Raw genomic sequence first — 27,501 nt, 5'->3', positions numbered from 1 at the left:
TGTTTTAATTGCACTGGTCATAGATGTAACTATGATTCAGTGAGATTTAGAGACTAATTGTTTTTGGCACATTAGCCCTTGACACATTCATCTTGACCCTCATTGGCACTTACTCAATTGGTGCTTCTTGGCAATTGCTAGTTATTACCTATAGGGAGCCAGACTTTAATCAAAGTTTTACTCTCATCTATGAATTGCTAATTTACATGCGGTTCATGCCAGCAAATTCAGGGGGAAAAGAATCCCAAATAGTTCTTAAGAGTTTTGGCCAAGTGATCTTCAAACTCGATGCCCATGCAATTCTAATTCAATGTTATACATTCTGATGCAATATGATACATACAAGAAAGGAGGGGGTTGTTTGAACAGTAAGATGCTTGAAATATTTATCATTTGAAAAGTAATTTTGTGAGACTAAAAATATAATTCAGAAACACAAGTAAGGTAACCCCTGCCTTCAGGATCTAGCAAAAAAAGAAAAAAAAAAAAACTCTACTAGTATTTATTCCCACTGCTTGTCATGAAGTCATGGCTGGCTATTGTAGTACATTGGTAAAGCAGGTGGGCTCTAGAGTCAGATTGCCTGGGTTCAACTCCAGTTTCAGTGTGTACAAGCTATGAGACTTGGGTTTATTTCTAAACTTTCTGGGCCTTAGTTTCCTCATGTGTTAAATGAGGATCATAATCACATCTCCATTACAAAGTTGTGGTGAGGATCAAATGAGTTATCTGAGGAAACACAAACCACTTGGCTCAGTTCCTGGTTTATCACATACATTCTTTAGATGTTGGGGAATGTAATTATACCCAGGTATTCACTCAAATAACTCTGAGACAAAATGATAAAGTGCTATAAGAAAGGTACAGATAAAATTTTCTGGCTATACTGTCTTTCAAATTACTTTTTAATGGAAAAGTTATAAACCAGAGAAAGAAGAAAATGATGCTGGCAGGTATCCCTGCAATAAGAAAGAGCAAACACAGAGAAAGAAAATCAATGGAGGATTTAAAATGTTCTTTCTGCTTTGACATCTAACCACATGATTCCAAATTTTCTTCAATATCAGAGGATAGTCACTTTTAATGATGAAATGATTCCACATTTCTCTAAACCTACATGACCCAAGTGGTTCACAGAAATGAAGGTCAATGGTGTCAACATTTCTAATATTTTAATTAAACCTCAACAAGCAGCCACATTCCCAGAGTAGATGTAGCATTGTGATATAGAACATAAGAAATGTAAAGTGTATATTCTCTGAGGAACACTTATATGGCCTGGATCATTTCACATCTTACTTTGCTGAGGCTACAGGAAGAACCAAGTGTCTGACCCAGTGACAAAGGGAACTAAATAAATATTTGGCATTTGAAAGTAACCCCCTCAGTTTGTTTCCTGGAGTCAAGAGTCTCTCATGGTTTGTCTCCCTCTCTGATTTTTTTTCCCATTTAGTTTTCCCTCCCTTCCTGTATGATCCTCTGTGCTATTTCTTATATTCCACATATGAGGGAAACCATATGATAATTGTCTTTCTCTGATTGACTTATTTCACTTAGCATAATACCCTCCAGTTCCATCCATATCAATGAAAATGGTAGGTATTCATCCTTTCTGATGACTGAGTAATATTCCATTGTATATATGAACTGATTAAGGAGGGCATGTGGTGTGATGAGCACTGGGTATAATACACAACTAATGAATCATTGAACACTACATCAAAAACTAATAATGTACCATAGGTTGGCTAATTGAATTTAAATTTTAAAAAGTGAAAAAAAGAGAAAGTTGCATTCTAAAAAAATTTAATTTAATGAAAAAAAAAAAGAAAATAACCCCCATTGTAAGATCCTCTAAGGCAGTACAGAATAGTGGCTTAGGGCAGTGCTTCTCCAATTTTGATATGCATTTGAATCATCTGGGGAACTTGTTAAAATGCAGATTCACATTCAGTAGGTCTGGGGTGGGCTCCAGAGTTTGTATTTTTACCAAGCTGCCCAGTGATGCTGATTCTGACAGGCTGAACGCTACCCTTTTGAGTAGCAAAGGTAGAGGAACCTGCTTGGGTGCGAGTGCTCCCTTTTTCTCTTAGATTCTGCTACATGATTGTGGCCACATAAATTAACCCCTCTTTCTGTGAGTTTTTTTTTTTTTTAATCTGTGAGGATATCAGTATCAAATTTAAATGGTTGATATGAGGGCTAAATTAATTAATGCATATAAAACATTTTAAATATTACCCAGTACTGAGCAAGCACTCAGTATATTTTTTTATGAATAACTGAAGGTTTTTCATTATAAACATTTAGCCAGTCAACAGAGATGAACATCCTACAAATTTTAATTGAGTTTAATTCACCAGCATAATTTATTTTAAGCCATTAATGTCAACAATCACATTAATCTCCATCCACATCCAAAGCTTGGCATGTTATAATTTTTCAAGTCATTGAACTTAAAAAAGCAGCTAATTAACAATTCTCTTGGTGGTAGCTATACTCAGAGGCATGAACTTGTCATGATATAGCAAAAAATTTCTTCATCTATTTTTTTCATGATGAATACAACAAAATAAGAACTAAATATGTTTTCTTTAAAGATTTTATTTATTTGTCAGAGACAGAGAGAGTGTACGCATACAAGCAGGGGGAGTGGCAGACGGAGGGAGAAGCAGTCTCCCTGCTGAGCAAGGAGCCCGACGCAGGACTTGATCCCAGAACCCTGGGATGATGACCTGAGCTGAAGGCAGACACTTAACTGACTGAGCCACCAGGTGCCCCTAAATATGTTTATTTAGCCCCACAGTATTACAGGTAGTTGGTCTTCTTCCCCCTTTGTATTAATCTCTTTCACAACTAAAATTATTCTGTTTGTTTGTCTGTCCCTCTCATCATGAGTTTAAACTCTATAAGGGATGGGCAATGGTTATCTTATTTATTGTTATATTTCAGCATGCAGCTTGTTGCTTGACATTGATATACTGTTAATAAATAAAGAAATGTTTGTAAAAATATGAAATAAATGGCTGAATATGCACCTTGGTTGTACATTTCATTCATTTACTCAAGAATACATTAAGAGTCTGTGATTTTTTTTCTTTGGTTATTTTCTAGGTACTGGAGATTCATAGTCTGTATGTTTAAGGAGCTATGCTCTGGTTGGGAACAGATATGTGAGCAAAGAATTGAATACAAGATCAATTCCAAATGGGTAGGGGGATGCATAAGGAGAGCACTTATAGATTAAAGTAGGACTGAGATAGACCATTGCAATTAAAGGAAAAATTCACGCATTTTCCTAAAAGTGTGAAATAGTCAGACAAACAAGAAACCTTCTATAGAATGGGTAATGAGGAGATTAATAGTCCTAGAAATTTACGGTAGAGACAGAGACAAGGTCCAGATCCTAGAAGGCAACATAGGTGTTTTATATTCTATAGCACATGTGGAGTTAGGTTGAAAGGATGAGAACTTGAAAGATAAAAAACTAAAATGACAAACCTTCTCATACAGAATACTAATAATGCTATATAGAGAGTGACTATAGCAGAGACTGTTAACTGCCTCTGAATATCTACTCTCCTCTTCTCCTTAGAAATTGTTACCCTGTGAAAAAGTTAAATACCCTACCCTCTCACAGCGAGGTGTAGCCACATGACCATTTTTGATCAATGAAGGAGTTGATTCTTGTGTGTAATTTCTGGAAGTGTCCATAAAAATAGGCAACACACTCTTTTTCATGTCCCTTCCTGCTGCTGGAAATGTGGTGCAATGGTTGAAGCTAGAGTCCCATTCGAACCATGAGGTGATTAAGAAACAGGGATCCTTGTGCTATAATGCTAAAAGAAGTAAGACTTTAGATGTCTTAAACTATAGAGCACCATGCCTTGCTTTCAGTTTCATTTATGTGAAAGAAAAATGATTTTTTCCCCACTGATTCGCCGCTCTTATCTTGGGATTTGTATGCCACTTATCCTAATTCTCAGTGTTATGAGTACAGAAATATGGAAGGGCTTCAAGAAGGATGTGACATTCAAAGTAGTTACTGAAGGAAAGGAAGGAGATCATAAGGAGAGGGGGCCAAAGTAAAACAAACATGTGCATAAATATCACCCTGAATACAGTATGTTCAGGAAACTGGGAGATCTGCTATGTAGTGAGAACACGGGGTATATTGCCGGAAAGTGCTGGGGAGGGGACAGGGGACAAAGGATGACAGGCACCAGTAAAAAGCCTGCAATATCACACTATGCAGTTTAGATTTTGTGAGGCAATTTCAGGGCTATTAAAGGTTTTAGGTGGTTAAATGGCAGGACCATAACTGGTGTCTAGAATAATAACTCAGAGAGCTATGTGAACTCAAAGAAGGAAAAGCAAGAAACAAAGAAACAAGTTCAGAGGAGGTTGTAGGAGTCCTGGAGAGTGAAGAGGCCAGGCCTAAGGGCCTTGACAATGAGGACACGGGACAGAGATGAGAGATATTTAGCAAACATACTACTACATAGGAATTAGTAGCCACATAAAGGCAGGGACGTGAAGCAGAGGAAGTCAGGAAGACTAGTAGAAATGAAATATGGCTTGGACAGTTGAGTTAATGGTGATGTTACTCATCAAGACAGGGAATGAAGGAGGAAGAAAGATGCATTTAAAAAATGCAAATGGAAGTCAGGCTTTGTGGAATAGGGAGGGGAAAAACAGAAAATAAAAAACAGCAACACTGAAAGATTTTTGCATGTCTGGCTCTTTCTCGTGTTCAGTTGCAACTTAAATATCAATTCCTCCAAGAAGCCTTCTCTAAATCCTCTTTCTAAAGAAGCCACTGCCCTCCCCACACCCAGTAGCACTATCAAGCACTTGGCTATATTTTCTTCAGAGCTCTTCTTACTTTGTAGCTTCCTTTTTGTTTTTCGTGTACTTTGACTAGAATGTAAGCTCCGTGAGAGTGGAAATTTTGGTTTGCTCCCATTAATTAAAGTGTGCCTGACACGTGGCACCCAAAAACTTCTGTCGTATGAATGAATCACAGTACTAATACCAGTACAGAACTCAGAGCTCATACATACAAATAAAAATTAAAAAAAAAAAAAAAGATTGACAGGACCAAAGCCATCACATGAGAGGTCCCTCAGTAATGGATGACAAGGAAGCTGAGCTCTAGCAATGCCCATAAAGACCTGTGGCAAATGACACAGCTGGTTAGTTGGGAGGGGTCTCAAGACCTGACTTAGGTCCAGTTTGGCACTTACTAATGACATGCTCTTCATGAATTTCATGACCTCAAAGCATCTTTCAGTTTTCTTAGCTATAGAAAAGACTGTTTGGTCCCTGAATATTTTGAGAATTAAATGAAACAACACATGAAAGCATATTGTTCTTCACTTTCATCCAATCTGTCCTAAAGCATTCATTCTCAATTCCTACTTATTGTTTATTAGACACAATGACATCACTAATGCTACTTCTAAGATCTCTACCCAGCTTGAGTTTTAACTTTAACAACATGTTTTGTATACTTGTAATTTTCCCATTTACCACATTCTGGAACAATTTCCCTCTTTCTGTAGCTTTTTGACCTTTTGTTAATGAGGTATATAACAACCCTGTGTTTGACCTTAGTTCCCTTTGAGTGTCTTCTTCAGTCTCTTAAGTGAGTAACTCAGCAAATTAAATTTTATTACAACTACTGAGAGGCAGGGTAGCATAACGCTGTTCTTACTAAATGTCCCTCACCACATGCTGTATAACCTTGGACAAGTTAAGATCTCTTTTTTGCCTAAGATTCCTCACCTGTAAGGTGGAGATAACAATATATTGGTCAGGGTTATTGTGAAGACTGCATAAATTAACATATGTAAAGAATTATTAATAGTGCCTAGCATATAATGCAACAATTATTAATGCTGTTATTCTTACCATTTACTAAACCATGTATGAAATTACTCAGATTACTCTCTTATCAGTGCTATGAGATATTTCCAGTTTTCCCCATTTTACCAAATAAGAAATTAAAGCTCCGGAGCTTAAGTAACTTCAAGTTCACAGAGCTAGTAAAGTGGCAGTGCTAATATTAATTCAAGAGCCACTTTTACTGGACACCAAGCCTATGCTCTTGGCCATGTCAACATAATGCTTCATTTCAAAGAAGCCAGATCATCTTGTCATGAAAGCAGACATTTATTAAACCAAATTGCCGTCAAAGAAACTGGCATTAAATATACTTTTGACTGTGTACTTCAAGTAGGAGCAATAGGCATTCTGAGAAGGGGAAAGCTCAGTGACACGGGTTGTCAGGGAAAGCTTCTGAAGGACCCGAACGGAGCTAGATACTTGATTGTTTCTAATTACATTGAGCCTTAGGTTACCACAATGACCTACCTAAAGGTCAACCCTAGACCAGCTTTCAGCAGTAGTCTGGCCAGCAAATTTCTTTTCCCAGTTTTGTTGGGGGCCCACAGGCAAACTGATCAAGCACAGACCGTGCCTCTTTTTTTAATTAACCCAATTACAGCTCATAAATGGTGACATGTGTCAGCAGACCTACCCCTGGAGGGGCGTTTCGTTAACTTGATCACGTCTGAACCTGGGGGCATGCGCCTTGCATAGACAGCTTTGTTAAGCAGTGGCTGTGTCTGTTTCCAAGTTAACAGGGGGCAAGCTCAGTTTATTACCTATAATGAGCCCACTAAACCAAACACTTGCATTGGAAGGTCTTTTCAGACTCACAATGCATTAGAAAGATTACATGCCTTAATGTTCTTAATGATTTATGACAGTCCACACTATGGTTACTGTTCTTTTCCCCCTCAAAATAATAAGCATGCAAATGCTGGTGTCTGATTTTATAATTTCAGTTCAAATAGATCAAACTCTCTTCATTTTATAGCTCTAAGGCAGTGGTTATCAAACTTGGCTGTATAAAAGAATCACCTGGGGAGGTTTTAAACACCCCGAAGTGTATGACCAGGCTATTGTCAGGCCTTTTAGAAGGGATCTGTGTTCCTGGAGTCCAGGCATCAGGGTTTTTAAAGCACACCAAGAATGGAAATTTACAGCTAAGTTTGAGAATTACTGCTTAAAGATATCAGGAAAACTATTAGCAACAAGTTAAAAAATAAATGAAAATTTCCTGAGATTGTCTTTAAAGAGATACTGATTATGAATGGCTATTGCTTGCTCTCAGCATGCTGTTCGACCTATCTGGCTTTATTTCATGACTATTTTTCCTTCTTATGACATCTCATTAGCTAGCTATTCTCTGAGTTTTATACTCCTGAATTTTCAAAATAATACACCTCTAGGCAAAAAATCATTTGGAGCACTTGGTGGAAATCAGGATAATCAAAACATATTGCTATTAAAGCTGTTTGTGAAGCAGCAACTATGCTTTTTCACTAAAGGAAAGACTCATGAAGTTTCATTTTGTTATTCAAATATTCAAACAAACCTGGAGCTTATAAGTGACAATTGAAGGAAAATATTTTAGGGCTGTGTTATGATACACTTAGAAAAGAGAAGATACTAGGGGAAGCCAACCATTGAAAGCCACATGGTAGAGAGCTCCCAGTCTGAATTAATGTGGGACAATACCTCTTGTCTTAGACCCTGTTGTTATAGACAGGGAGACTGAATCACTTGGGTCTTTTGAAAACAAAATCATCAAGAATTGTTTTTTTCTCAAAATGTGATTATTTTAAAGACCGATTTCTTCTACAAAAAAATAGATTGCTATGTACTAGGTTCTATATTAAATGCTTCATATTCAGTAATTCATTTAATGCATGAACCCATGAGGTAGGTGATGTTATGCCATTTTGTATGTGAGGAAACTGAGCCATAGAACCTTTAGGTAATTTGCCCAGTGTCACAGGAATACTAGGTAGACCAAGAAGGATATAAATTTATGCCTGCCAGACAATAAAACCAATCCCTACAGGCAATATCACAAACTTCTCAGAAAGATAATTAGCCACTAAGAGAAAGATAGTTTTTTTTTTTTTTTTTTTTTTTTTAAAGAGGCTGTATCCTGACGATGAACTAAAAAAGGATGAATAGCAATGGAAAGAGGCTTTCAGTGACTTCAAATAGTGATGTGTGGGCACCAGAGGAAGGATTTATATTGGAATAGTCATAAGAGACAAGGTATCTGTCCAATTGCCCAGAGAATAAGTAGCTATAGTTAACTCCCAAGAATTGGTACTTGAAAAATATCATTGTGGAAAAGTCCATTTAAAAGCCCAACAGAATTTAACAAGGGAGGGACAAGATTACAAAGTACTCTAAGCATCACATAAAATTCTTGAGGCCCTAGGAAAATGATGTTTTAGTATTTCTGCTTTTTTAATTTTTTATTTTATTTTATTTTTTTAAAGATTTTATTTATTTATTTGACAGAGAGAGAGATAGCAAGAGCAGGAACACAAGCAGGGGGAGTGGGAGAGGGAGAAGCAGGCTTCCTGCCAAGCAGGGAGCCCGATGTGGGACTCGATCCCAGGACCCTGGGAACATGACCTGAGCCGAAGGCAGACGCTTAACAACTGAGTCACCCAGGCGCCCTCTGCTTTTTTTTTTTAAATAAAAAGTTTGAAATAGGGTTTCTTAGCTTCATTTCAATAATACTCTTAAAATTGAGGGAAGTTAATATATTTTAAGCCATTACTCTTTATTACTCTACTCTCATTTCCTTTATTGATTTTGCTTTTTACTAAATGATCACTCTTCTTTTCTCTTTCTTCTATTTGATCTCACCCAACTAACCATTATTGTATTTGCTGCCTGCATTTTCTTTCAAAAAATGTGAGAAAGAAAAAATATTTTTTACAGCAAAAATACTAACAAATTTAATGGGCTCTCCAACTCACTAGAGTACTACAATATCTGGCATAAGGTAAGAAACAAGATTAGAATGAAGCATGAGAATTTAGTCTCTGCAGGAAAGGAACTACATAGGGTGGCAGGTAATTGGATCACCGTGATCTACACAAAGTTTTAAGACAAATAATACAGGGATTATCTTTTGCTTTTGTAAGGCTTTTTTTTTTTAAAATATTTATTATTGAAGTACAGTTGACATGCAATGCTATATTGGTTTCAGGTGTACAACATAGTGATTCAACTATTCCATATGTTACTCAATACTCCTCACGATAAGTATAGTTACCATCTGTTACCACACAATGTTATTATAGTATTATTGACTATATTCCCTATGCTGTACTTTTCATCTCATCTCTTATTATTTTAAAACGAAGTTTGTACCCCTTAACCCCCATCATGAATTTCACCCATTCCTTCCCCCATCTTCCCTCTGAAAACCACCAGTTTGTTCTCTTTGTGAGTCTGTTTTTGGTTTTTTAGTGGTTGCTTTTGTTTTTTTGTAGAATCCAATATAAGTGAAATCATATGATATTTGTCTTTCTCTGTCTTATTTCCCTTATAATATCCTCTAAGTCCATCCATGTTGCTACATATGGAAAGATTTCATTCTTTTTTTATGGCTGAGTAATATTCCACTGTGTGTGTGTGTGTGTGTGTGTGTACACCACATCTTTACCCATTTATCTATCAATAGACACTTAGGTTGCTGCCATATCTTGGCTATTGTAAATAATGCTGTAATAAACAGGGGTGCACATATCTTTTTGAATTAGTGTTTTTATTTCATTTGGTAAATTCTCAGTAGTAGAATTACATGTAATAGATATTACATGTAACCATCTATCATTGCAGCTAAGTGTGGCTTTGTACCTAAGTTCTAATTCTTGGGATATAAAGGGAAATCATGTTTTAAAGGGAGCAAACATGTTCATCTCTCTGTACTTCTTTTAACCAGCTCCTTGTCATGTCATGATGGTGACTATGCACCCAAGGACCACATCCAAGGTTGGTAGAGCAAGAAGAAGGTTTTTGGATTTTATCTCTTTAAGACCTGTGGAGCAGAACAGACAGTCCAGTCTGGACTACCCACTTATGGACTGTTACATGTGAAATACATTTCTATCTTGCAAAAGCACTGTTATTTTGCTCTTTGTTATATGTAACTGAACATACATACTAAATAATGCACCATGCAAGAGAGTTATTACTTTCTCTACTTACAGATGAAGGAAGAGGGTCAAAGAAGTTAATTTTCCAAGGTTACCCACTAGTATACGGTAGAATTAAAAAAAAAAAAAACTGAACTCTACCTTCCCAACTTCATGCTCTGTGACTGCTCTGTGCTTCAGCCTCACAGAACTCACTATATATGAGTTTCCAGGCCTCTGATCTTTGCACATATAGTTCCTTTTCTTGGAATGCCTTTTCCCTACCCAGCCTGAAAACATCTTACTTAATCTTTAAGAGCCAGCTTTGACTTCCTCAAGTGGGATGGTTCTTTGTACCATATTCTCTTAAAGCAGTTTCTTCACATCTTCGTTCATTTATTCATTCAGCCATACAACCAACCTAGCAAAAAATGTGGCAGGTTATAGAGGTAAGAAAGTAATAAAAATGGACCAATTTTTCTTGTGCTTATGGAATTTACATCTAGAAAGAAATATCAGGCATTAAACAGTGAGAGTGCAGTGTGACTACTTCTTTGAAAGGGAAGAGTCTGAAGTGAAAACACACATCAGGAGCACCACATCTAACCTCAGCATCCCAGAAGAAGCATTATTTAAGCTGAATCCCTTAGGATGCATAGGCGTGAGTCAGGCAGAGAATGGCAAGGGGTCTTTTAACAGCATGTACCAGAACTAAGTATTGTTGACTAGACTCTATCAGACTATGAACGTCAATGCTTTTATAAAGCATCCTAAGTGATTTATCAGCACCACCACTACCAAGATTAAATGCTGGCTCAGGTTAATACTAAATGTGTTACCATTTTACTTTTTTGAATCCCTATAGTTTTATTTTGTCTTTCTTCTATAGAGTATTTCCTATCCCACCCATCACTGCCACTTCAGTCCAGTATCCAGAAGCTTCCTGGGTGCAGATTCACCTGGGATGCTTATAAAAACATAGATTCCTTGGCCATACACTGAGATTCTGATTCTACTGATCTGGGGCAGAGCGGGAAATTCTGCAATTCTAATAACATGCCTGGAAAGATTTGATGCTACTAGTTCACAGACCACATCTTGAGTAGCAGTTCTATAGAGAGAAATTATATAAATATTTCTCAGAATTATTTCCCCTTGTTTTTAAACCTGCTCTGCCAGGTTGAGCTCTTTGGAACAAAAGTGGATCTTTTGCCCAGGGCATATGGGGCTTGTGCCTTCAGAGGAACCATTACCAGAAAGAAGGGCCTTGTGGTGACTCTCACCCATCAGTCACATACTCCACCCGGACAACTTTTGTATTTTCTCATCGCCACCTCCCCCACCCAGCCTGTGTAGAGGTTTCCCAATGGATGAGGAGTTACCAGTAGAGTAGCCAGCCATCTGCCTTCTCTAAGGGCACCCTAGGGAAGAAAGATGAAAGCAGGCTGGTGAATGGGTAAATAGGTCAGGTTTTCTATTTATTTTGTGATTTTTAAAAGATTCATTTAAGTCTGAATAGGAGTTTTATAACTTCACAAAAAGAAAATGATGAGAGAATCACTGAACTGTTAAGAAGGCTTTCAGCAAGTGCTGGTGTTCATCTCCATGTGTGTCATGCATGAGAGTCTTGAAAGTTAATAAGCTTTTTGAGAGCCATGAGGACAGGGACCAGGTCTTTCACATGAACATACCCCACAACTCCCTAGGAGAGTTATAACTGCTTAGAGAATTTGAAAATACTTAACTCTAAAAAGGAGGAAATGAAAGCAACTCACAAAAGCTGAGAGGATAATTTTGATGATCAATTAGGTAATACATATAAAGCACCTCTAGAAAATAGCGGTTCCTTGATAAACATTAGCTCCTTTTCCCTTCTATTTATTTATTTTTTAATTATTTATTATCTAGAACAGTTTTGTCCCTTAGAACTCTCTGGAATGATGGATTCTATACCTGCACTGCTGAATACATTACCCACTAGCCACACTGGCTACTGAACACTTCAAATGTAGCTAGTACAACTGAGAAACTGAATTTTTGATTCTATATTATTTTAATTAAATTTAAATAATTACAGGAGACTTGTGGCTACTGTCTTGGAGAACACAGGTTTTGAAGCAAGCACAACATAGTAGTTGGTAATTAAGTGTGTCAATTTGTTGAACTGTATTGGATTGATCCTTTTTCATACAGATACGCATACGTTTAAGGTGATGAATGAAAGGGGCAGGTGCCCCAAGGGCAGGCCAAAAGGTATAGTGAAAGGATAAACACAGAGGATCCAAGCCAAAAAAGAAATTTCTGTCATATTGATCAATACTTCTCAAACTTTAATATGCATACAAATCACTGGGGTTCTTGTTAAACATACAGATTCTGATTTAGTAGGTCTTGAAAGGGACCTTAGATTCTATGTTCACAAGGTTCCAGGTATTAACAATGTTGCTAGTTAAAAAGTCCATTTCAAGGAGCAAAGATCTAGATGTAGGTAGGCCAATGGACCAGCATAACTGCTATTGGATCTATCTCTGAACTAGCTCTGGTATCTGCATTCTTGACTCAGTAGTTCTAGGTCAAATCACAGGAATGCTCCATTTTATCAAAGGCACACCTTGTGATGAACATTTATTAAGCACCTTTTATATACTAGAAAGAGAACTCATAACAATCCCCGTGGGGCAAATATTATTCCCATTTACAAATAATAAATCAGGTTTAGTTAGATAATTTGACTTAACCAAAACTCAACCAAGAACTAAGTCTCAGAGGTGGGCTCAGAACCCAGTTGCCCCTGAATCCAAATCCTATTCTTTCTCATTATATGATCTTGTTACTCAAAGTGTGGTATACAAATGAACATCAGCCTCCCCTGGAGGCTTATGAGAAATGCAGACTCTCAGGACCCATCCCAGACCTACCGAATCAGAATCTGCATTTGAAGATCTCCAGGTCATTCTTATGCACATTAATATTTGAAAAGCACTATCATATGCCATCTCTACCTTTATAGAACAAAGCAACAAGTGGAAGTGTAGGGGATCTGCTGATTGTGGCAGCTAAGAAATAGATTTCAACTGGTTAGGGTTGACTCTAGAATAAATATTGATAGCTTAGCTTCTATTGCTAAAGTCTTATTGCCTCATAGGCACAGTTTAAGCCAAAATTAAGCTGTTTTCTGGTAGTTAAGGATTTTTTAGTTTTGGATAATACTATATTCCCAACAGATAAAAACATCAACAATATAATTTTAACAGTGTTCATGGGGGAAAAAAAACACAATAAAGAAACACAACAAAGAAATAAATTGTTTGCTGAAAGATAAATGTACTAAAATCAACAAAGTCTTCTAAAATATCTTAACATTATTAATCACTCCTGGATGGTTCAAAGAAACAAACATAATTCTGCTTCTTCTCTCTTCATGGGTAATTCTGGAAAACTATCCAATTAAGAGTGAATAAGCAGCCTGAATCACAAGGGTCTGTTATTGTACAAAGTGACTCAGAGGAATTAATGTCTAACTGCCCTGCTCTATGACCAAAGGCTTGGTCATCCCACTTCTGCAATACAGCAACTTCCTCCTCAGAGAGCTCTTACTCTCAGCTTCCTGCTGCTGGGATCAATCAGAAATGCCATTTAAACCTTGCTTAACAACACCTCTTAGTTTCAAGCCCATTCTTTGGCTCCGGAATGAACCTCATTGCTAACTTGATTGTTTCTCTATGTCCCTGAACCCACATCATCCATTATTTTCTCTCATCCCCCACTCTTCTCAACACCCTTCACTACACTGTCAACCTCTCTTGGGCCATTTTATTCCCTTGAGACCACTTTTTGGACCTCTGTCCCAGAAGCGTAGCCGTGTCTGCATCCAATGACCTTTCACATTTAAAGTTCTCTACAAAAATCTCCCTGATAGGGGCTCCTGGGTAGCTCGGTCAGTTAAGTGTCTGCCTTCGGCTCAGGTCATGATCCCAGTGTTCTGGGATCGAGCCTTGAGTGGGGCTCCCTGTCAGTGGGGAGTCTGCTTCTCCCTCTCCCTCTGCCTGCTGTTCCCCCTGCTTGTGCTCTCTCTCTCCTTGTCAAATAAATAATCTTTAAAAAAAAATCTCTCTGATAATACTTTAAGGATATTATGATTGTTTTCAAATAACTTTTACATAAATGATCTTCTTGGAAGTCAAATACAGTGGGTGATACTATTAAGGACCTTCTCATGTTTTTTTTTTTGTTTTTTGTTTTTGTTTTGTAACCTAACCCCTCTTTCTTCTTTCCTCTACTTCTCTTACTCCCTCACTTTCTTGGGAGGTTTTCCAAGCCTCAGTCCTGGAATTTCTGGAACAAATTCCCCTGTCTCCATTGTTATTTCTACCTCTGGAAGCAAAGTTTCAGACAACAAAGTGTCTCAAAGAAAAGTAAGTTCATTGTACTGTCAATACTTGCTAGAGGTTTCTTTTATTTCTCAACAGTTTCCCTTAAACATCCTTAATAATCTAGATATTCACTTCCCATATCAGTTGAACCAATTCCCTTTGACACTTTATTTATTATCATTGACTACTAATATTTTTAAAGTGTAAGATTCCTTCTTTTGTACCTGTTTTTCTAACAAAGGACATATATAAATTCTTAGCCCTTTTTTTTTATTATGTTATGTTAATCACCATACATCATTAGTTTTTGATGTAGTGTTCCATGATTCATTGTTTGCATATAACACCCAGTGTTCCATGCCGTACGTGCCCTCTTTAATACCCATCACCAGGCTAACCCATCCCCCCACCCCCCTCCCCTCTAGAACCCTCAGTTTGTTTCTTAGAGTCCATAGTGTCTCATGGTTTGTTGCCCTTTTATTTAAGACTTTGGCATGGTAAATTAGTTTCTTGTTTAGCAAATATTCATTCCTTCTTCTACTTTGAGCTTGGCAATATGATTGGCTTTGGCCAGTGGGGTGTTAGTAGATGTGATGTAAACATAGCTTTTAACTGTGTTCGTGTCCTGGGCTTGTCCTCTTGTGCTTTGGCCATCACAATGAAAATAACATATCCTGGGTAGTACTGTTCCCTCTCTGGGCCCCTGAATGAAACATGTGAAGCAGAGAAGCCAACCCGGTAATCTACAGCCTAAAGCAGCTGGCCCAGCCAACCAGTAGACACTTAGGGGAGAAATAAATGCTTATTGTTATATGCCACTGATTATGTGGTTATTGGTTGCACACCAAAAACTGACTGTTATGTGGAGTGAAAGTAAATGATAGACCGAGCTCTACCATTTACTAGTTGGGCTAGAATATCTGTATCTGTAAAATGAGAGGTTTGCATTCATTGGATCCCAAGTTACTTAACAAGATTTAAAACTCATGATTCTTGAGTATACCACTTCCCACAGCACATTTCCAGAAAACAAGTCAAAATATAACCACTATGAAATGAAGTCTGGAGAAGGATGGAGAGAAAAGGATCCTAGAAGCTCTGATTAATTTTATTTTTCTAAAGCAGAAAGAATGGGATTTGTTAGGATGGTGTTTAGTATAAGACTCTGAGAGGTCTCCTGAAAGGCAAAGTATGTCAGGAGAGAAGGCTTCCATGTCCATTGGCTGCAAAGTACCGAGAGGGTAACAGGCTCCCTTTTCACTAAGTTAGCCTTCAGGGATGTGGGCATACAGATCATATGCAGGCTTCACTCACTCAGAACTCTCTAAGAACAAGTATTTTCAGCAGCTATCCTAAGATAATATTTAACATATAATGGGGAATAATAAAAAGACTGAGAGAAAAATGTAAACTGTTACAGAGTGTTGAAATGGCAATTTGCTTTTTCTTTCTTTATTTTCCTTGAGTGATTTTAATCTTCATGTAGGGGGTTCCTGCCTTGCAAGAGAGGTGGGACTATACCATATGTAAGGTCCTATTCAAACTTACAATACCATGACATCATGCAAGAATGAGTTTATTTGAAGCATTTTTACATAAGAACCTCAGTGACCCCACTTTGTTAATGGCTGCCACTTTAAGAGCTCTAATAACCCGTAACTTACTGTACTAAAAAAAGGGCAGAATTCTCTTCAAATATTTTTTGTGCCTTTATTAAAAATTTCCTTTGACCACAGATTTCCTCTAGTTATTCAACTGCTGTTTGCATGCATGCCAAAGAATTGTTTCCATGAGGACAGTATATTTCTAAAATCAAACTTGCTAATTGTCAAAATTAATACATTTACTTGCAATGAAATTATTTGTGAGAAAGACGATAATGTATGTTAAAATTTGTCATTTAGGTAATATTTTTAAAAAAGAAAATGTTCTTACGCAACATGACTCAAATGCTCTGGGGAGCTCTGAGATTGTTTTTTCATTAAGTAGACCTGAAATTATGTAACAACTAGAACATGAGAAAGAAAAGAGGAAAACAAAGTATAGAACACTGGGGAATGAGAAAATAGCCTGCGAACGGAATAGTGATTTGTTCAAGGTTACCCAGTGAGTCAGGAACAAAGAGGAGAGTTGCACCCATGCCAAGACCCAAAGTATATCTACATTGATGGCTATGGGCTAACTCTGCCATTTTCAATAAATGATGTACTCACATATGGGGGAAGATGGTCACATTTACCATTCTCTCAGGGTCTAGTGTGTGTTACTTAATAAGTTTTTATTATTTAAATAAAATTATAAATAAACACCTATGAACCAGAAGTTAACAAAGCATGATTTCACATACATAATTTCATTTCATCCCCACAACCACCTCTGAGGTAGGTATTATAAATTAAATTAAAAATTAATTTGGTTTAAAGATTAATTTGGATCCAGAAAAATTAAACTACAGGGTGTTGAAATGGCAATTTGCTGAAGAACACATTGCCAGGATCCAAATTTATAATTTTATATATATAAAAAAGTATATAACCTATACCAAGCAAACCTCTCTATATATCCTACTCTTAAGGAAGCTCAAAGAGGTTCTGCATTAAGTACAAAAATATTGAAGATGAAAAAATAAAAGACCCTTTGAAGAATTCAAAGTCATGCACAAAGTTGATATTTAGGGAATAGAAAGCAATTTGATTAATTTGTTTTATGTGGCTGATTTTACTAGCTAATTGGTTGGGTTACCAATCAAGCATGTCTGCACAAAATCCTTAGTTTCTATTGATAAACTATTTGTACATGAGGGCATCTGGCAGTTAAGGCATAAGAATCTTAATAGAAGGCTTTGAAATAATACAGATCTACCACAAGAAAGCAGTCCCACTTACAAAATCAAGTCTCTGTGTTTAATGCCTACTTCAAAGCACTGCTCATCCGCTTTTGCCAATGTATATAGCAAAGAAATTTACTAGAGTAAAACATAGAATTCCTTAATATATGTGGATCCCTGCCCCAAAGGTATTGGAGCCTCTGTGACAAGTTGTCTTCCACCCAAAGCCACAAGTAGCAGAGGAGAAAGCATACTTTGTTCCCACACTGAGAGGCAGAAAATAAGAAAGGGCAGGAGGGAACATAAGCGACTACATGATAGGAGTTAAGTAAGAGCTCAAACTGTTTAGCCAGGCTACCTGTGTTCATTCTGGGCTCTGCCTCTAATACAGCCTTGAAAAAGTCACTTAACCTCTTTATGACTCCGTTTTCTTAATTGTAGTATAGAGAAATTAATAGACCCTATCTCATAGGGTTGTTTTAAGGATTGAGTTAATTAAGTGTTTAGTGTCAGGTGTACAGTAATCCCAATATAAACATTTGATACATGAAAGAAGATAGGAAGAGTAAGAGACAGAATAATGGATGCTATGTGTCTTTAATGTATTGCTTTGCTTCCTTCTAATGGAGTCCTTTTCTTTCCACACCTGGGGTCACTGACTCCTACCAGTGAGCTTTTAACCCCATTTCTTGTCTAACCCCAAATGACTCTTATTCAGAAAGATTTAAGAAGCCCTAGCTCAGTAGTTCAGGTGAGTCAGCATCAAGTCAAGCTTGCTGTTATTCTTGTCCTGACCCCGTGTCCCAGTTTTAGTCACTTGTTCCTGTATTCAAGTCCCAACCTTGTACTCCAGTTCTAGCATTCTGTTCCCCTGTGGCTGAGTCCTGGCTGGGAGGACCTGCTCAGGATCTCCAGTTCCTATGAGGCAGACGCCTCCCAAAGGGCAGCTTCTGGACTGGATACACTTTGTTTGGCACACTGTGCATGAACTTTGGAAAATCAGTTGCCTGTATTTAAAAATTCCAAAATTTGACATAAAAATTCAAATTTCCAACTTCTCTGGAAAATGAAATGATCTGGCAACACTTGATCCCCATTTCCCCTCAGTATGAACCCACTGGAGCCAACCGGCAGCTGCCCCCTTTGGAAGGCCATGTGCTAACTATTCCCTACTGTCCCCAAGCCCTCCTGCTCCATTTCTGTGAGTTACTGTGAGTTACTTGGTCCCTGTAGGCCTTTGAAGTTGGGGGTCTAAGATTCAGAATAGCCGATACTTAACAAGCATTTCCTTTGTGCCAGGTGCTCTTTCAATTGCTTCACAAGTTTTATTCGTTTAATCAAAGACCAGGAATCTGTTTGTTCTTATCCATTGTCCCTGCAGTCCTTCTCCTTGCTTCAAATTCTCTGTCTGCATGCACCTGTGTCTGTCCCATCTTCCCCAATCACTATTCTCTACCCATTAGCTAGGGCCGCTCAGAAAGCCTTGTTGGGCCTCCATAATGTCAACCACTCACCCACACTGTGGCCTGTTGCCACTCTCCAATCTCCTCTGCCCAGCCAAACTTTGTTGTCAAGAATTTTGGCCATTATAGTGACTGTATTTCAGGTACAGAATTCCAGGCTTTACTGATCTGCCTGATCCTAGTATCTGTCTCATGCTCCAGGAATAAACCCACACGTTTCATTATATATAGATAGATTACCCCTCACAAAAATTTGTTACAACTCTTGTTAGAAGCCCAGCAAAATCCATTAAATATTTATTGATAGCTTACTTATGTTCTAGGCCCTGCGACAGAAATTGATTTGAGTATTCCTTTAATAAGAAACCCAAACAAGTTTATCCATCTCTTCTATAATTAATTCATTACTTTTTCAGGAAACCACCAAGGAAACTAACATTATTTGAACACAATTGGCTTTTTTTTTCTTTTCTCATGATGTGCCCTTGTGCTTTAGAAAACAATGAATGAAAGAGGAAACTATTCGCATGACTAAGCTGAGATTTAGCAAATATCAAAACAAAACTCACAAAACTCATTCTACACATTTCATAAGATTATCTGGACTGGGTAAAACTGAATATGTATTGAATTTTAAATTTAGCTGATTAAGTTCTAACATAATTTTTAAAGAAAGTCTTAATAAAAGTGTTACTCACATAAGGAATCGTGTCCAAAGTATCTGTGTTGACAATTATAGGAGCAGGGCTGGCCTAAAAAGGAGAAACATAAAAAAAATTAAATAACAAGTAGTCTCTTTTAAGATAGGATCTGTTAAATGTATTTGAGTTCAACAGTATTTCTTGAAGACCTGTACAGGAACATGTCAGGGTTTTGGGGGATAAATGAAATACCTTGGAGTTCGCCGCAACCTCCTCCTTCAAATATTTGTTTGCTACATTTGCTACATAATGAAATGAAGTAAGCAGTTGAGCTTATACTCATTTTCTCTTAAATTCTACCCAACAGTAGGAGGTGAGGATTTGAATTGTGTATAAGGTAAGTATTTCTTATAAATTGGGTGACAGTTAAAATGTATAGCATTTCCTTATAAAATAGCTGTACAAAATAAAGTTCACCTCTCTCTCGTGGCAGCAAACTTAAACCCAAACCAGTATTTGTAATCCTTCTCTTTAAACTGCCTTTTGAGAATATGTTGAAAAAAAAGTTTCATTCATTGACATCTTATATATGCTTACCTATTATGCATTCTTTATCCTATCATTTGTCATTTATGCATTTCTGATCACATACCTTAGAAATCCTTCAATAGGAAATTAAAAATTCATCAAAGATGGCATAAAATCATATTGGGTAGGCTGAACTTTCTTTTTCAAAAAAAAATTTGTACAAAATCTAGTCATTCCCTTTAAAGTTGAGTAGGAAACTGTGTAAAACTGATACAGAAGTGCTACAAGCCAAGTCATTAGAAAATAAGAGATTGCAATCTCTATTTGCATCCACCAATCTGACTTCATGAATATTGAGTAGACCTATCTTTATTTTCTAGTTTCTAGATTTTCACAGCATTTTTTCCTTCATCCCCTGCAGGATCTTTCATCTTTGTCCCAAATTGCAGATTTCATTTAGATAGAGGAAATAGTCTCATCATGATTAATCAAGAGCTGTCCTATAAGACACAGTGGTTTTGGCAAGTGCTCAACTTTTGGGACATTTCATTAGTCGTGCCCTCTGGAGTTAACAGTTAACAGCTTTTTAATGTCAATCTGTGCCTATGGAATCCTAATCGAATGATACAACAAATGGCAATCCAGCAGATATCACAAAACAGAATTCCATGTTTTAACACAACACACTGGGCATTAAGAACAGGACCCTGGTCTACTATCTACATGGTGGGTCAGCTAGATGATCACAGTTTATTCATTAACTCCTAAAAGCAAGTACCTCAGGGTGAATGGGGGCTTTGGAGAAAGACAGTTTCCACTGGATCCCACACACAAAAAAACCACTCCAAAACACATACACACACACAAAACAGTGCTTGTAAAGAGGCAGGTGGTGTAGGGAAAAGAACATGAGGTTTAGAATCAGAAAATCTGGGCTCGAGTTTGGTTTGGCAACTTCCTGATTATATGTTTTGGGGGCTGAGCAACTTCCTGGTGGTGCGATCTAGGGGAAATTACACTAAATTCCTTTGCCTCATTTTCCCTCTCTGTAGAATGGGAATAGAGGTAATCACCTTCTGAAAGAGTTGTTTGAAGAATAAGTGAAGTGATATAGTTCATGAGCTTTGTAAACTTAAATTTCAGAATCAATGTTAAATATTATTATTAGTGTCCCTAAACATGGACCACTGTAAGAATATATTACTGAATGGTTTGTGAACTGTTTATACACCAGAGATTTCAATGCTATGTTAGTGGCTACAATCGCACTAAAGAAAACTAAAGATTAGACCATGTGAAGTACCATTAATTAAATCCATATTACTTGCCCATGTATAAGAATATGCACATATGTCCTCATTTAATTGCCGCAAAACCTTATTGATGAAGCATCATTATCACTGTCCCCACATTATAAATGAGATGAGAAAACAGAGGCTCAGGGAAAATGAGAGCTTAGACTTAACACTGGCTTTTCTGACCTCAAAATCCATTTTTTCCACACGAAGCTGCTCCATGATCTCAGTATCTAGGTGGCTCATTGCAAGAGTCCTGCAGTGATTGAAGATCTCTAGTTAGAGCAGCATATGAGACTCAGGCAAAAAGATCACTCTGGAGCAAGAGATGCCTTAAGGTCTTACCTATCAGACATTGAAAGCAAGCTGGTGATGCCTGAATGGTTACTGGTGTTGTCATCCTAGTCCGTGTTTTAGTTTTGACTTCCTCTCTTGTATGCTTGCTAAATGGTTCCCAGGATGACCCAAAACATTTGTGCCTTGTCTCCTTGACCAGACTGAAAGCTTTCCAAGTATCACACCCAACACTTGTATTTTCCCCTATTATCTAGTATAGTTTGATCAATAAATATGCATTGATTTGATTTCATCTTATTTTTGTTTTTCCTCTTATAGATTACATTAATGTGGTCTAGGAATAAATTTTTACATAAGCCCCTTTCCTATATGATGCCATTTATCACTTTCATCTGTTTGTGTTGCTATTTTCCGTTTCATATATGTAAATTTGGTTCTTCTAATCAGACTCTATGCTTAAAAAATGACAAGGATGTACACTTTCCTAGAATTCTTCACAGCACTTGGGTACACCAAAGGAGCTCAGTAAATACTTAGGAATTATTGACTAAATACTACAAAGTAGCTACAAAGTATGAGGGTATAAAGGAAAGTCATACTTCTTTGTAAGCTTCGGAGAGCATTTCTAGGACAACTCCAAAATCTCCTCTGTTACCAACAAGACTGTGACTACTTTTCCAATATCTACTGTCACTTTCTTTCCTTAACCAGTCCCTATTGCTTAACTGTCCAGCTTTTACAAAATAATGACTATTTCATAACTGTAGGATGTCAAGGTTGTGAAGTATAATTTATGTTCCGTGGAAGGCTCATTGCTCCTTTTTGGTGCTAAAAAGATCCAGAAGCCCCATTAATGTCTGCATTTTTTAAAGTCACTAAAAATGCACGAAAAAACAGAGTATATGGAATGTGTGAATCCACAGATACAACACATACATCTGACCTGGGCAAATCCCTGGCATGATCACCAAGGAGATATCATGGTTCTCTGTTCTGTATCCCACTGTGCTGCTATATCCGGCTCTCTGAAGATCAGATCTCCCATTATTCTGCTCCAGGCCCCTCACAGTCCTCCCCAGATTATTTTCACAGAAGCTTCTTGGAATCTTTAAGGTACTCAATGGCACATATCAGCAGAGAATAAAAATCCCAAGTGGTGACAGAGTATTCTAAGTATGGCCCATGAGTGTGCTCTTCTCACCAGTTGTTAATTTCAGTTCTCCCCTTGGCTCATCCTGGCTTCTATTTCTTTTTTCACTTTTGAAATCATGTGAGTCCATGCCAGTTTGATCAAGTTTGGTTTCAGATTCTTCAAACCAATTCCCTAGTTACTTTGATGGTCCCTCTAAGCTTTATCTCCACAATGCGTAGTGCTCTGCTATACACACAATCTCCTTCCATATTGGGTATTCTATTTAATTGAACCCCTAAATCAAACTGGTGACTTACCAGATGCCAGCATCCTACTTCGGATGCTTATTTCCATTTACTGGAAAGAGACTTTTAACAAATATGAAAAAAATCTTTTCATCAGAAGTTTCAAGGCTTGTCTTCATGTAAATCTAGTCAAGGATTTTTGAAACTATAAAGGTTTAAGAAAATCAATGTCTCTTAGGTGGCCCAAACAATGAGATATAAATGGTTTGCATTTTATATTACATTCTCTTCTATGTGGAGAAAGTCAGTTTACAGCAAGAAGGAAGTATAAAGCTAATTGTAGAGAAGCCAGAAGCAAATAGAGGGAATAGCAAATAATTTAAGCTATTAGATCAAGTTATTCGTGAATTCCAGCCCCCTTCCTCTCTTTGAGTTCTATGGAATACCCAAATACTTTTAAATTATAGCCATACTTTGCTTATGCTAGTAAAGGATAAAATGCTGCTGCTTGCCACCAAGAAAATGTAATTAAAAAAGAATCTGACATAATGAATGCAAATTTTCAAAGGGGTTCATTGATTCTGACTGATGTGGTTACTTCTTGATATTTTTTAAGTGCTAGATTTGAGAAATACTTCTGACATATATGGGCAAGTGTTCACCAGGTCAACTACAGTCAGGAAGCCTCATCAAGCAAGGTGTAGGCAGGGAAGGTACATCAGCCAGTCAGCCAAAGAGCACACTCTGGAAAGTTTATATCTGACTAGTGAGAAGGTCACAAGATGAATCTGGGCCTATATCTAAACTTTTAAGAAGCAAAGTGGAAAAGGAGAGAAACCTACATTTAAGTCAAGGGACTTAAATAAAGCAGGAACTGAACAGTAACACAGATGGGGTTAAGAAATTGTGCAGGGATTTCAAATGACCTGGAACATGCAAGTTGAAGGCAAGCGGTTGTCAAGCCAAATTAAGTAGGAGGTAAAATATGGCAAGAATAACATGTTAGCTGCTTTTGGGGCACAGTATCTCTGGTTTATCTTCTCAGGCTTAAAAGACAAGGCTGTTGAGTGGGCAAGAAGCAACACAGGTCATATAAATGACTTTCATATGTGGTGTGGCATGACAGCTTGAAACAAAATGGAAGCTACTGAAAGTTTTTAAATGAGTCCATTTGTTATGCATGTGATTTCACTGAGACAGCTAAAGATCTCCAGACTTCAAGGTAGATATTAGCTGGCTTAGGTCAGCTGCTACAAGGTTATTAATAGTCTAGCTTCACAATTCACATAATTCACACATTAGGCTGTGCCCCAGTCAGACCATGTCCTAATTCTAACCAGGGAAGTAGAATATTGGAGTTACTACCCACAGCAGGTCTGAAATGAGATCTCTAACATTAAGTACTGAATTGGTATGCTAAGGATTGAACTCAGGATAACTTTATTTTGTTTCAGGTCTTCCCCCCTAATATTCCACTATGGTGGCCCATTCTGGAAATAAAAAATGTGATGTGGTTGGGGTTGGGGAGACTTCTACCTCAATTTCCTGCCTTTAGTTCTCTGTTAGACATGAAACCCTTTCTTCCGTTCTCCTTTCCCATAATCTATTGAGCTGGAGCCTCACATCCTTAGGCATTGGCATGGAGAGTCCTACTCCAACTTGAAGGATTTACCAGGACCTGCAATTGTCCCTGAGCATCATCACTCTCTGAAATCTCATAGTATCCTGACCCAGCCACACCTGGACCTTCTGAATATTACCACTGGGATGGATAATAATAAAGTTGAGCATTTATATAGCACTTATTTATATCAATTAACTTATTTAATCTTCACATAACCCAATGAGTCAGGTACATTATTCTCAGCTCACAAGTGAGGAAGCAGAGGTTAAGTAATTTTTCCAAAGTCATACATATAGTAAGCAGACTGTCTTCAAACCTAGACAGTTTAGCTCAGAGTCCATACTTTTGACAATTATGCTCTACTGCCTCTCAGAATGGAACTGGACTTTACCAGAGCTCTTTGGAGTCTAACTTTTACTGCTCACTAATAAGTCAGAGGCCAGCTCAAAGCAAAGTTAGATATATCCACGTGGATCCTGGCTGGTGCCGGAGCTGTCCCCTCCTCACTCTGTCCCAGTTACTGGGCCCTGGTATATCATGTGAACAGGCCTGCTGAAGGCATGGCTTAGAAGAAGATTAATGGCACAGCCATAGCCTGTTGACTCAACCAGGACTTTTTTGAGTAAGTGCCAAAGTTTTGGTAAATAACTGAGTAAAGACATATTGTTGGCTGTGTGAGAAACAAAAGAAACAAATCCACTCTCGGGGCGCCTGGGTGGCTCAGTTGGTTAAGCGACTGCCTTCGGCTCAGGTCATGATCCTTGAGTCCCGGGATTGAGTCCCGCATCGGGCTCCCTGCTCTGCAGGGAGTCTGCTCCTCCCTCTGACCCTCCCCCCTCTCATGTGCTCTCTGTCTCTCTTATTCTCTCTGTCTCAAATAAATAAATAAAATCTTTTTTTTAAAAAAAGAAAAGAAACAAATCCACTCTCTATATAAAACTTTAAAGTTGAGGCCTTAAGGATCATTTAATTCTACCCTTTCACTTTATAAATATGAAAATGGAAACAGAAAGGAAGTGGCATGCCCCAAATCTCACAATTATTTAATATCAAAACTGAAGACAGGATAACAATAACAAGAAGAACAAGAATAAACTGTTAAGCATTTATTAAATGACTGTTATGTTCCAGAGGCTGTGGTAAATACTTAAGATGCATCAGTGCCTTTACTTCTCAAAATGTTTTAAGGAAAACATTATTGTTTCCATTTGGAAGAACAGAGGAAAGGAAGAAAGAAAGGGAGGGAGGCTCAAAGTATCTAAGTCACTTGCCTAAGGTCACACACCTAAGAGGACCACAACCAGATTTCAAGCCCATGTCTTTCCTAGCCCCAGATCTCATGCTGATAATCACCACCATCTCCTAATTCCCTCTGCTGATTTTTTTCCAAGCTACACGTTGAAATGCAGTTATTTTCCGTCCTGCAAGTTGCTGGCTCCTCTTTCACTGTCTGAAGAGAAATTTCTCACCATACTGACTCAGATTCAATTTCCCAATTCTCAGAGGGTTTCTAAGTCCCTTAATCTCTCTCAAACCCCTACTTAAAAAATGGGACAATGCTATTTTCCAGTTAACCTATTTCATGAGAAGTTAGCTGTAGAAATAATGCATGTGAAGCAAAAAGAGAGGTACTCCACAGATGTAAGTTTATATTATTACTGTGGTTATTTTTTGCTTTCCTGGATTTTCTCCTTTTCATATTCTCTCTCTACAAGACCAACCAGGTGCGTGCAGTTTGATCCAGTAGAGCTCTGAATCATCACGAATAGTAGCATCAAGTGGTTCTGGTCTGTACCCTGTTTTGCCCTTACCCTGCAGTGACATAGCCCCCGCCCTCCCACATGTATACAGATAAGGACACTGAGGCAATAACAGGAGGGTAGGTGATTGAACAGTTAATTGTTTGCAGGTTAAAGACTATGCAGGATGTCTCAGGGGGACAACTCTGGAGGAAGCAAAGACCTTGGTCCCTCTGCCTAACACTTAACAAAATGCACAGATAGCTACCTACCTAGCTTACCATTGGCCTAGGTTAGAACATTGGGAAAAAAAAAGTGGCGCCTGGTGGCTTTGTAGGTTGAGCATCAGATTCTTGGTTTTTGGCTCAGGTCATGATCTCCCAGTCTGGGGATGGATCCCCACATCAGGCTCATGCATGTCAGGCAGTCTGTTTCCCTCCCCCCCTCAAGCCCCTCCCACCATAGGCGCTCTTTCTCTCTCTCTCTCTCTCTGAAATAAATAAATAAATAAATATAAATAAATAAATAAATAAATAAATAAATAAATAATCTTAAAAAAGGGGGGGGACATTGGACAAAAATGGCATATTTGTGTTTGGCCTGAATTCAATTCAACTCTGCCTGCCTGAACTCTCTTAATAATAAACATAATATTATCTTCACTTTACAGAAAACTGAGGCACAGAGATGTTAACCAATGTGCCCAAGGTCATCCAGCTGGTGATAGCAGGGCCAGGAGTCAAACCTGGAAGTTCCTATGTGGGTAACTCTTAAACACCTGCAAAACATTTGCTTGGATTTGATAAGTTTCCAGAAGTCTGTGCTAGTTAACACGACTTCCCTCACTGATCCTTGAAAACATACCATTAGTCTTTTATCCCTGTGGATTGAAGTGTTAACATACCTGCTTGATCCTCCCTTAAAATACAAGGTAGTGTAACACTTTGCAGAAAATAGATGATAGCCTAAAGACCTCAGGTAGGCTGAGTTAAGTACCCCTATCCCTGGTGCAGAAAAGATGGGGTAGCTTGCAGAGTAAGGAACAGAAAGTGGAGACCTGGGACCAAACAAACTTTTCTTTATGTTTTCTCTAGAATTAATTTCACTTAGAGATAAAAGTTGATTAAACTACTAGATATGAGGGCTCTTCGGATTTCAATCCAGTTCCCCTGACACATACCTCTCTGCACTTAGTATAAAAGGCAAAAATAAATGACTCACCAAAACTTCAGATCATCACTGAAACTCAGATTGATAATTGCATTATACTGACCACAAATACCATGCTTTATAACTTAGAGTGTGTTTATATACA

The 27,501-nt window shown here is 37.8% G+C and overlaps 1 protein-coding gene across 2 annotated transcripts in view; it reads right to left on the bottom strand.

The window, feature by feature from the left end:
- The window catches only part of LOC123856523 (disks large homolog 2), an 812,179-nt gene that overhangs the window by 735,478 nt on the left and 49,200 nt on the right, over positions 1 to 27,501 (bottom strand). For both annotated transcript variants that reach the window (XM_064576814.1, XM_064576815.1), the window contains exon 2: positions 19,384 to 19,437. In XM_064576814.1, the coding sequence (XP_064432884.1) occupies positions 19,384 to 19,437 (54 nt within the window). The remainder of the gene's footprint in view (positions 1 to 19,383; positions 19,438 to 27,501) is intronic.

This window comes from Mirounga angustirostris, unplaced genomic scaffold (assembly GCF_029215605.1).
Source record: "Mirounga angustirostris isolate CCGP_5_RB_7025 unplaced genomic scaffold, mMirAng1.0.hap1 SCAF_13, whole genome shotgun sequence".
Lineage (NCBI taxonomy): Eukaryota > Metazoa > Chordata > Mammalia > Carnivora > Phocidae > Mirounga > Mirounga angustirostris.
Note: the sequence above shows the minus strand (reverse complement) of the source record. Positions and strands in the feature narration are given on the sequence as shown.